At 33.7% G+C, this 12353-nt stretch overlaps 1 protein-coding gene across 1 annotated transcript in view; it reads left to right on the top strand.

Moving 5' to 3' along the window:
* The first annotated feature begins 76 nt into the window (after window positions 1-76).
* dgkab (diacylglycerol kinase, alpha b) overlaps window positions 77-12353 on the top strand; it is a 27048-nt gene continuing 14771 nt past the window's right edge. Inside the window, exons 1-12 of the mRNA XM_056468667.1 lie at window positions 77-254; window positions 1916-2001; window positions 2954-3030; window positions 4566-4710; window positions 6488-6562; window positions 6692-6741; window positions 6973-7047; window positions 7564-7680; window positions 8844-8961; window positions 9059-9147; window positions 10734-10844; window positions 12064-12153. Of these exons, the coding sequence (XP_056324642.1) occupies window positions 1926-2001; window positions 2954-3030; window positions 4566-4710; window positions 6488-6562; window positions 6692-6741; window positions 6973-7047; window positions 7564-7680; window positions 8844-8961; window positions 9059-9147; window positions 10734-10844; window positions 12064-12153 (1023 nt within the window). The 5' untranslated portion in view covers window positions 77-254; window positions 1916-1925. The remainder of the gene's footprint in view (window positions 255-1915; window positions 2002-2953; window positions 3031-4565; window positions 4711-6487; window positions 6563-6691; window positions 6742-6972; window positions 7048-7563; window positions 7681-8843; window positions 8962-9058; window positions 9148-10733; window positions 10845-12063; window positions 12154-12353) is intronic.

The raw sequence follows: 12353 nt of genomic DNA, 5'->3' as shown, positions 1-12353 counted from the left end.
TGACGTAATAATCAGCACGTACGTATCCGAGCTGCAAGACATATGCTCAAGACTAAAGTTGAATTATCTGAAAGAGTTTATTGAAAAGCCGTCAAAGATAATGTTCAGGTATCAGAAGTGATGTTTTGTTTTTGTGAGTTTAGATGTACGGTTTGTGTTGTGAACTGCACATGCGCGTTAATCGCGAATCACTGAATTTGACGCGATTTAATCCCTCATTCATTACCTGAGAGGTTTTGTTATCCTGTTTAAAGGTAAGATTGGTTAAAATCAATATTTATCGTGTTTTTTCTTAATAGTTTTATGAAGACACACGCTGTCACATCTTAAGAGTCACTTTAACTGTCAGCATTGAAGCTGCTGGCGTTATCAGATTTATTATTCTTTTTTAATCTTAAAATAACATTACTATTAAACATTACTATTAAAAGTCATTACTTTTTTATTTAAATAAGTTTTATTAATTTTTTATTAATTATTGTAATTAGTTTTGCAGGCATTCATTCGTCACCTCTTAAATTTCATTTGAGATTAACAACATACATCAATAGCTAATATATGCAAGTTATTTGTTTGTTTGGAGAATATGCATACATTAATTAATACAATTAAGATTGAATAGAAAAATAAACAAACATTTCATTAGGATAAATAACGTTGTGCATAAAAAAGATACGTTTTTTTTATAATTGTGCTAATTCAAAAATATTATTTATAATCATATTATCATAAAAAAGATATTAATATATATATCATTTATCCTAAAATAGAGTTAAAAAGAATTAAATAATTACAAAAATTGTGATAAATAATTTACCCAACATTTCAATAAAATAAATGCATAAAAATGAAATAACAACATGGAAACAAATCAAAATTGAATTATAAAAGATTACAAATATTATAATCATTATAATAATTATAATATAATAATAATTATATATAATATATAATAAAAACTGTGCTTTATTACATAGAAGACTAACTAACTTCATTGGAACCTTTTTTCTTTATAAGGAAATATGAGTTATTTATAAACAAACACATTTATTCAAATAATTTACCAAAATATTTCATTAAAATTAATATATATATAAACGAATTAAAGCAAGCAAACAATTACAATTTTAGTATTAAAAAGAATAAAAATCTTAAAATAAATAAACTAATACAATATTATAATGCATAGAAAGCTAAGGAAATATGACTTATTTATAAACAAATAAATAAGTACAAAGATTTAGATAAATAATTTACCCAAATTTAGTTTAAAAAATGAATTAATAAACACAAATCAGGCAAACCAAAAAAATAATAAATTTGAATTTTAAAATAAATATTAATATTAACAAAATCAAACAAATATAGTATAATACATAAAAAACGAAAAGGAAATATGACTTATTTATAAACAAACTCATTTGCAAATAAATAAATAAAAACAGATTAAAACAAAAGATTTAGATAAATAATATAGATAAATAATAACAAAAATTAACATTAAAGCTTTTAAAAAATATTAAAATAAGTACTCTAACTTAATCGCAACAGTTTAAATTATTTCTAAGGAAATATGACATAACATTTATAACACAAACATTTTTATACAAATTAATTTGACATTTTAGGGTGGTGATCGATCACCAGGAGTTATGTAATAATTCATCTGCTGAAATTATGATTTTAGCACATTGTTTTGCAATCGAACACATTTTTGGCCAGCTTTTGTTTTCTAACGAGGGACGTGTTTATTAGTAGTGAATTAGTAGTGTTATTTCTTTAAAACACTCTTGTTCGTGCATCTTTTCCATCATCAGATTAAAACGGTTTTGCCACACATTTGATAATATCTCATAATATCTCTCATTACCGTTCTGTCCGTCTGCTCATCATGTGTTTTGACCTCATTGCTCAGGACAGACAGAATGGCGAACGCAGAATCTGCTTTAGAAAACGAGATTAACCCTGTTGACTTCATTCAGCTGCAGGAGTACATCGAGTGTAAGTGTCTGTCACAAACCAACACACAACATTCATTTATTGGCATTTATTCATTTATTAAAAGATGTTATGATTAGGGCTGGATCTATTGATTATTTTAATAAATGATGAATCTACTAAGTAATTAATCGATTAATTGAATAAGCTTTTCCCATTTTTTTTAAGTTCTTGTGACTGAAATGCAACAGAGCAGTAAAAAGTGTATAGAAGCCAAACACACGCACACACACACACACACACACACACACACACACACACATATATATATATATATATATATATATATATATATATATTACATTGACTAATAATATCATTACAGAATAAATGAAAAACAAGCTTCATATTGCTTAATTAAAATAAATATAATAATCAGCTCAAATAAATGTTATACAGACGGTAAGAAGACTAAAAATGTAATTGATTATTTTATGTAAGCAATTAAATTTAATAATTTGATTATAAGTTATTATTTGATTTGATTATAAGTTTTAGCACTAGTTATGGTTTTAAAAGTTTTAAGCAAAGTGTTTCGTGCTCACAGAAGGTGTATTAATTTGATTAAAAATAAAGTAATAATAATAATAAAGAGGTACAATTATTTTCACAATTTTGTATAACCATTTTTATTAGGATGTAATTTATTTCTGTGATGTAATGCTTAATTTAATTCAATTCAGCATCATTAATTCAGTCTTTATTATAACATGATTCTTCAAAAATCAATCTCATATCATGATTTCGGCTCAATTAATGTTGGGGCTCAGTTATAAATAATGATCTGTATTATTATTATCAATGTTAAAAGCTTGTTATTTTTTGTGGAAACATTTTTTTTGATGTATAGAATTTTTTATTAAAATCTTTTGTGTTTTTCTTTTATTAAATGTTTTTATTTTATTTTTATTATTTAGTTTTTCCTTTTAGCTTTTGTTTGTTTTGAATTCTCCAGACAGCAGGATTAAAGCTAAAGACGCAATGAAGGAATTTCATGCTGGCGGAAAGCTGGTCCACCACAGGTTTGGAGATGTAAGATTAACAGAATCTCATGCTGGATAATTTGTTTATTAATAATTGAATCAAGTGTATTGGTCACTTTTTGATATTTTAAAGTAAATTTGAAGACAAAGTTATTATTTTAATTATTTTCCCAATATTTCCCAAGTGCTGTTTAATAAAGACAAAAAAATTTTCATCACATTTTTTCAACAATAGTTTTACTCATTTCTAATAACTGATTTATTTTACCTTTGGCATGATGACAGCACATAATATTTGACTATATATTTTTCAAGACACTAGTATTCAGCTTAAAGTGACATTTAAAGGCTTAACTAGGTTAATTAGGGTAAAGTTAGGGTAATTAGGCAAGTCATTGGGCAACAGTGGTTTGTTCTGTAGACAATTGAAAGAAGAAATCTTTTAAAGGAGCTAATAATAATGACCGTAGCAGTTTTTAAATTTTTTTAAAATACTTTTTTTATTCCAGCCAATCTAAAAGAAATCAAATATAATTGTAAATACTGTGAAAAAGAAGAAAATTTCACAGGAGGTCTAATGGAAATTATGAATGTAAGTCAGGCTCATAGCTCGTAAGACATGGGAAATGCATTTGCAAATGGACTTTGCTCTTTCAGATGAATTTAGCAGTCAATGGGCGCTCGCCAAAGCGGAAATGCAAGTGGGATTGCGGGATTTGCAATAGCATTTGGGTTATGTCACAATTTATGCATCCACATATGAAAGTGCAATTGATTATACAGTTTGCAATTGCATTTGAAAAATGTCCGGAATATCCTTCCATAAATAACTTTGCCTTCATCTGTGTATAACTTTAAAACTATGTTAATTGGTTAGCACACAATTTCTAGTTATATAAAAAACACACACCATCACAGACTGATTAGTTCATTCATACATTCATTTTCTTTTCGGCTTAGTCCCTTTATTAATCCGGGGTCGCCACAGCGGAATGAACCGCCAACTTATCCAGCATATGTTTTACGCAGCGGATGCCCTTCCAGCTGCAACCCATCTCTGGGAAACATCCATACACACACATACACACTCATACACTGCGGACAATTTTAGCCTACCCAGTTCACCTGTACCGCATGTCTTTGGACTGTGGGGGAAACCAGAGCACCCAGAGGAAACCCATGTGAACACAGGGAGAACATGCAAACTCCACACAGAAACGCCAATTGACCCAGCCGAGGCTCAAACCAGCGACCTTCTTGCTGTGAGGCGACAGCACTACCTACTGCGTCACCCACAGATTATTTCTTCACTTTTTATTTCTTTCATACAGTATCAAGTTTAAAGGGATATTTCACTCAAAAAATGTACATGTACTCATTAGTTTTTTCAATCCTTTTTTTCCACTTGTTGAACACGAAAGAAGATATTTTAAAGGAAGATAAAAACCTGTAACCATTGAGTTCCATAGTAGAAAAAACAAACAAATACTATGGAAGTCAATGGGTGAAGTTTTGAGTGAACTATCCCTTTAACATGAATGTAGAACTCACTAAAAAGACGTTCTCTTTTTCTCTGCGCTGGAGCACACAGACGCAGCAGGATTTGCTCAGTTCCTCAGCAGTTATCTGGAGGTTGAAGATTTCCCGGCTGAACTCTGCCAGCGTCTCTTCTGCTATTTCCAAAGATGTGAGCAGAGTTGTGTGGACCCAAGACTTCGCACCAAAGACGGTCAGAGGATCAAACATCAGCCTGTTGTCTTAAAGGGATAGCTCACCCAAAAATGAAAATTGACTCATTCTTTTATGGTTTCATATACACTCAAAAACTATTAGTTTGTTCAAACTACTTAATTAAAATGAGCTGAAACAACACATTTGGTGACAACTTAATTATTAAATGTTCAATCCACTTAGAAAAACAGTCCACAATTTTAGAAAACATCTTGTTTGTCATTAAGTTTGATGATTTGTGTCACGTGATTCATATTTTGTGTTTCCAAACTTCCATTAAGGGCCTATATACTGTTGTGCGTATCGATGCGAACTTTCAGTGCACTGGAAGAATTGTATGTAAGTTTGTCACCCAGTGGTTGAATTAGGTAATGCACTCTTGGATCAAAACACATTTTCACTTGGCTCCTCCTCTGACGAGTCCAGGCAAGTGCAGGTTGCCAGATTGATGTGAGTGTGCCTGACTATCAGGCCTAAAGGCTGATTTAAGGCTGATTTGAACCGTTTTCTAACTCAAAGCAACCGCACGCTATTAGAAGGAATATTTTCCACATTAAAAGGAGTTTTTGTTCTAACCAACACCTGAAATTAATATTTAAGAAACGGCTTGTTAGGACACGCGGTTACAATGTGACCTGCTCACCTAATGTTTACGTTCGTAACATTTATATTATTTGCTAATTAATAACCACCTCATGTGGAACTGAATTTGCGTCTCATTTTGGAGTCTGCTACTGTCCACCGGAGGTCACATTTCAGTCACGGGCATATGCTTTGAGAGCCTTCATGACTGAATGAATGAAATATGCGGTTTTAGGTCGGTCGAGTTTGCTGGCCAATCAGCATTGTCCTTAAATCAGATGTTTGTTAGGACTTTTGTCATTGTGGGTCAGGTCCTGCTGGAAACAAATACAATTTGTTAATAAGCATTTCCAAAAAGCCAAAAACGTGTGAAACCTGTTAAAGGCGTAAGGATTTTTTGAACCACATATTTAAGTTTTATTTCGAAGTATATCAAAGTCTTATTGACGTATTTCCATATGTAACTGAATATTGAGTAGGGGGTGGGGCTTTATTTTTGAGCTCCTCCTCTCAGCAGTTGGAGGGGCGTGGCTTAGCATATTTCGACCAGTCCATCAAACTGACATCATCATCAGAGGAGAACTGCTGTTCCAGACTGAAAGCAGATAGTCAAGTTTTGATTAAAGATTACCAAAACAAACTTCTTTTTTCTTGCTCTGATTATTTATTCACCCTATGACTAGGCCAACATGGATTTTTAGCCCATCATTGATTCTGTTTATTTACTTGTGTAAATTTATATTTATTCAGTTTTTTAATTAATTTCAGTAATAATTATTGACTAACATAAAAATGTTCAGATTATTTATTTAGCATTCAGTTTCTTCAGTAATATTTTCTGTCTTTTAGAAGATTTATTATATAGAAGACTTGTTTTGTTTACCAAATAAAGTGGATCTAATTGGATTTGCATTGTAAACATTAAATACAAGTTAAAAAGTATTACTTTATTTCATATATTAAGGTTTTAGTTATGATACTCCCAAAATGATTCCTCAGAAATTCACAGATTTTTAACAAAATTCTGCGCAGAAATAGCAAAAAATGTCCGCAGATTCCATCTGGCCCTACCTGTGACTAACAATGCGCGTTGATAAACCAGACGTTGTAAATTTTGATTCATGCAGGCTTTAAAATGCCCACTTGCTTCATGTATAGTTGTTATGTTGATATTTATTATTGATCTCTCTCAGGCGGAGCCTCTCTTAAAGCTGTCTCGTGCTATTTTTCCATACTGGAGGACGGAAATCCACGAGACAAACTGGAGTGTGAGAAACTCATCTAATAATAATAACCATCATTTCTTGACAGACTTGCTGTTTGTTTTATAATGTAAATGTAAATAAATGTAGCCTATATTTAAAGTATTTATCAAATGTATGATACATATTTTACAGACACCTTCAAACTGTATGATAAAGACGACAATGGACTGCTTGATAGCAAGGTAAAACAGGCGTATACAGTATGTGACATTTGTTATTTTAAACGTAATTGAGTATCATGTATTTTTAATTTTAGCTTAAGTTAAGATTAGCATGTTAACATGTCCAATGATGATTCTTTTATATTTATAAAATGATTGTATTATTATTTTACTGATTTTATATTTATATTTTAAATGCTAACGTAATAGTAATGATAGCAAATAATAATTATGTGCACGTTTGTTTAACAGGAAGTTGACAAAATAGTGGCACAGATGATGAAAGCTGCAGAATATCTTGGATGGGACGTGACTGAACTGAAGCCAGTAGGTTTATTTTTGGTACTAAAATCTAAATCTAAATCAGAATTTGATTGATTACACAGCCCTAATTTGATTGGGATGTTGATCCATATCGTATCATATATATCATATCATATAATTGCAGCTTAAAGTGCATTTTAAAGGCTTAATTCGGTTAATAGGGTAATTAGGCGAGTCATTGTATAACAGTGGTTCGTTCTGTAGACAATCCAAAACTAATATTGCTTAAAGGGGCTAATAATATTGACCTTAAATGATTTCAACGATATTAAAAGCTGCTTTTATTCTAGCTGAAATAAAACAAATAAGACTTTCTCCAGAAGAAAAAATATTATAGGAAATACTGTGAAAATTTCCTGAATCTGTTCAACATCATTTGGGAAATAAAAAAAAATAAAAAAACATTCACAAGAGGGTGAATAATTCTGATTATATTGTAATATAGTATATATTATACTGTATATATATTTACACCTCTATAATATTGCATATAAAATCTTGCTTATTTGATTTTGTAAGGTTCTTGAGGATATGCTGAAAGCGATGGATGTGGACAGCAGTGGAGCTGTGAGTCTAGAGGAGTGGATAAACGGCGGACTGAACAACATCCCTCTGCTGGTGCTGCTGGGGTTAAAGGTGTACACTCTTTACTGGAATCTACATCTCTGAACCAAAGTTAATTAAGCTAATGAACACTAAATTAAACAAGAGGCATTCACATCAGATGTGCTTTGCACGCATAAATCTTTTTTTATTCTTGCGTAATTAGATGCTTGAACATTTTGGGCCATATCATACACCCGGCGCAATATAGCGCAAGGTGCAGCGGAAGTGTGTTTGTTTGCTATTTTCAGCCCAACGCAGGTGTCATTTTGACGTTTTGCAACACGTTGTTTAAATAGCAAGTGCATTGTATATTATATACGTGTGTTTGAATACAACTCCACACTTCACTGTTATTGTTTATTCATTTGCTGGAAATTTGAAGTGAATTCAGAAATAGTTTTGAAACAAATCTTTGCGATTAACAAGTGAAATTACGAAATACTGTATTTAATAGATGTCTTCAGTGGAGTCTGTCCACCACCGTTTCCCGAATCCACGGTTGAAAGAAAGAGGCTAAATGAGGCTCGTTCTGTAATTAGTCCTGTTTTCTTTCTAGTGAAGCTTTCAGTTTTTCCACTTACAAAGTCCTCCATATAAATAGCAAATGCGCCTTGACGCAACTCAACTGACTCTTAAAGGAAATGAGAGATGAGACTCTGATTGGTTAAATGCACGTTATGCCCAAAAACAAACCCATAATTCATTAGGAGAACAATGACAACCCTTTTAGACTATGTGCCTGGTCCACAGACAGTTTTTCCCATCTTTAAAATAGCAAAAGTGGATTCGAACACCTCCTTAGGGCTCTATTTTGACGATCCAGGTGGAAAGTCTAAAGCGCAGGGCTCAAAAGCATTAAGGGCGTGTCCGAATCCACTTTTGCTATTTTAAGGACGTAAAAATCCGCTTTATGCCGTGGCGCATGGTCTAACAGGGTTGAGCTTATTCTCTTAATGAGTTATAGGTGTGTTTTGAGAATAAACCCATTAGAGTCTCATCTCACATTCCCTTTAAGAGTCAGTTGCGTCGCGCCATAGTGCATTTGCTATTTACATGGCGGACTTTGTAAGTGGAAAAACTGAAAGCTTATAATTTGTAGTATATAGTTTGAACTTGAAAATAGTCACTTCAGCACTTCACCAGAAGTTTATCGCTTGATTAGATTTGATGTAATATATGAATATTATCTGCAGGTAGCTGATAAAGACGGTCAGCATGTGTGGCGGCTGAAGAACTTCAACAGACCCACATATTGCTTCGTCTGTCAGAACATGATGCTGGGTCTGCGCAAACAGGGATTATCCTGCAACTGTGAGCTTCCACAGCATTCCTTCATTTCACAAACGTTTTTATAGTATTTGGTCTTTTTTAGTTGTCATGGTTTATTTCTGCTTTTATCGATTTCCAGTTTGCAAATACACCGTCCACAGCAGCTGCGCAAACAAAAACCACACGCCATGTGTCAGGACTTTTGTCAGGTCCAAAGCAGAGATTGGGGTGAGAGATGATAAAAACTTAATGTAATCCATGTTTGTGCCTCTTTGTTTACTGCATTCAATGATTCGCCCTCCTGTGAAATTTATTTGATTTATTTCGGCTAGAATAAAAGCAGTTTTTAATTTTATTAAAGCCATTTTAAGGTCAATATTATTAGCCCCTTAAGCATTTTTTTCGATTGTTTACAGAACAAACCACTGTTATACAATGACTTGCCTAATTACCCTAACTTTACCCTAATTACCCTAGTTAAGCCTTTATATGTAACTTTTAGCTGAATACTAGTGTCTTGAAGAATATCTAGTTAGTCAAATATTATTTACTGTCATCATGGCAAAGATAAAATAAATCAGTTATTAGAAATGAGTTATTAAAACTATTATGATTAGAAATGTGTTGAAAAAAATCTGCTTTCTTTTAAGCAGAAATTGGGGAAAAAAATATACAGGGAGGCTAATAATTCAGCATGGCTAATAAGTCTGACTGGATATACATGCCCTTGGCCAGTTTGGTGAAAGAGGTGGTTCTTTTTTTCTCAAAAAGTGAACCTTTTTGTAGTTATACACTTCATTTTCTGTTTAATTATGAGATTTAAATACATTTTAAGCACTATTTCTAGCTGGATTAGCTTGTCCGATGGTCATCATAACCACACTTTTTGATGTGCCGAAAACATTATAGGTAATTATTACAGTATAGGTATTCAATTTGCAGTGTACATTTTTTTTCAAATATTTCCCAAATGATGTTTAACTGATTCAGGAAATATTCACAGTATTTCCTATAATATTTTTTCTGGAGCTGTAATGCGCTCGAAACCTGCTGGAACTACTTTAGCTGTGCATTTATCCGGAAATAACAGCACACTTTAGAGGGATCATCAGCCAATCAGAATCAAGCTTTCAACAGACCCCATAGTACGAGTAATGATGCTTCATTTTATGTTTCAGTGAATTCAATCAGTTTAAGCATAAATCAAAACCTGCCGGAACTACTTTAGCTGTGTGTTTATATGAAAATAACTGCGCATAGTAGAATGTTCATCAGCCAATCTATCCACAAATCTACAAAAGCCTTTAGCTCCTCCTATACTATAATACAAGATAAAGTACACATGAAATTAAAACTAACCATAGTGATTCTGTTAGCTTACATTGCTAGTTTTGTGGTGAACAATTCATCTGTGCATGTCATTAAGAAAAAAAACAATAGTTTGCTCTTGTAATTTTTAATAAAAATCTAAAAAATGCACTTCCTGTTTGTGTTTAGTTAAATTCTCAGATTAGAGTGTGATGAATTGGGCGGGGCTAACTTAACCACGCCCCTCCAGCTGTCAGTTTTGACCACAAACAGAAATGGTGAGGAGGAGGAGTCTGTTAGGGTGTAATAACTCCCCCAAACACTTTTCCCCATAGTCATGAATGAAACGCCTACTTTACTACATCCAATCAGCTTGCAGTAGAGAAAAACAAGCCACGCCCACTGTTGTCTCATTTAATTTTCCGTTTTACTAGAAATACGAGAAAAAAAATGGTCGCAGCTTCCGCTTCATGTGGACTTTAATGCTATGTTTTTCTCTTCCTCAGTGTTCAGTTCATGACTGGATCAGCGCCGACTGTGAGTCCAACAAATGTCAGATTTGCCACAAAAAGATCAAGATACTGACAGGACAGCGCTGTGCGTGGTGTCACAGCATGGTAAGTGCTGATTTCCACATCCAGATCCACTACTTAAAGCTCCTGTGAAGCTAAAACAAAGTTTTTTAGATGTTAGGATCAGCCGTGTTCACACCAGACTCTGCATGCACAAATAAATCCGGCTATTCGCGCTTAAATTGACGTGTGAACATTTTGAGTTTACTCGCTTCATTCGTACATCAAATTCACTTCATTCGTGCGTCAAATTTACTTCACAATAAATGCGGCAGGGCTTCTGTCTGCCTGGTGATTCTAGCTTCATTGCTATTGAGAGAGTAGCTGTGCTTTATGTGGTTTAGGAAGGCTGAAAAACAGCGTATATTCATTCAGCGCCGTGTTTGAGTCCACTAGATCCTTTCTGAAGTGCACCCAGCTCTGTGAGTTCATCAACTCTTCCAGAAGCTAGACCTGGATTTCGACGGTGCTTCCAAATGAGCCGAGCCCAGTTTGATGAGCTGTTGTCCCACGTTGCCAAGAGGATTTCCCCTCAGGACACCAACAACAGGCGCTACGTCGTAATCACTCCCCTACAAGTGCAAGCTCATGATTGGTTAACGTCCACTGAAATAAAAAAATTTCCAGCTCAAATGATTCGTGCGAAACTGCGATACGTACGCTAAGCGAAAACGCTCAGCTCCTGCTTCCTTGATTCACACGAATCGCACCGCAGGATGTCTATTCGCATCTTTACATTGACACTTAACGCTCCATTCGCATCAGGTGTGAACGCAGCACCAAGGATATCTATAAGCTAGTGTGTTTCATAACAGTGACAGAATTCACATTCAGAAGATATAAATCTGAGATCAACACTCAAATCTAGCAGTTTGTCACATCCACCAGAATGGATCAACATTTATTTTACATCACCTCATACTTCAGTTTCTCATCAAATCTTCTGACCAATCAAACGCTCTCTAGTGTCCGACATTACCCGCCGCCGCCTTCTCCTTTGCTTTTCATTTGATCAAGCCCTCTCACTGGCAGATCAGTGAGAAAAACCAAACGCTATTGGCTGATTTTTTTAAAAGGGGAGGAGCTACACTATGTCCCGCCCTCTCTTCATGTTTCAGCTGAGGTTATGTCAAACATTGACTGTAAAATGCACGCTTCAAAGCACTACACAATACTGAGGTTAGAAGAAATGTATTTAGTTTGTTGTATTTAGACCGATGCTGTAGATACTGATGTTTATTGTGTGCTTTTTTGATATCCGTAGCGTCACACTGAGTGTGTTCCTCTGGGTTCATCCCACTGTGACTGTGGATCATTTCAGCATCATATTCTTCCACCGTGGGCCATATGTGCTGTAAGTATCACAATATACTATTATCACAATCATAATCATTGTTTTGGCCTGGTTTTACACTGTACACACACACAAAACCAGTCACAATTTGGAATCAGTACGATTTTAGATTTGACTGAAACTAATCCTATTCTTATTATGCTCACCAAGGCTGCATTTATTTACTCAAAAATACAGTAAAACTGTAAAACTGTGAAATG

Source organism: Danio aesculapii, chromosome 11, assembly GCF_903798145.1.
Source record: "Danio aesculapii chromosome 11, fDanAes4.1, whole genome shotgun sequence".
NCBI classification, from domain to species: domain Eukaryota; kingdom Metazoa; phylum Chordata; class Actinopteri; order Cypriniformes; family Danionidae; genus Danio; species Danio aesculapii.
The sequence above is the reverse complement of the archived record's forward strand: the minus strand, read 5'-3'. Positions and strand labels throughout refer to the sequence as shown.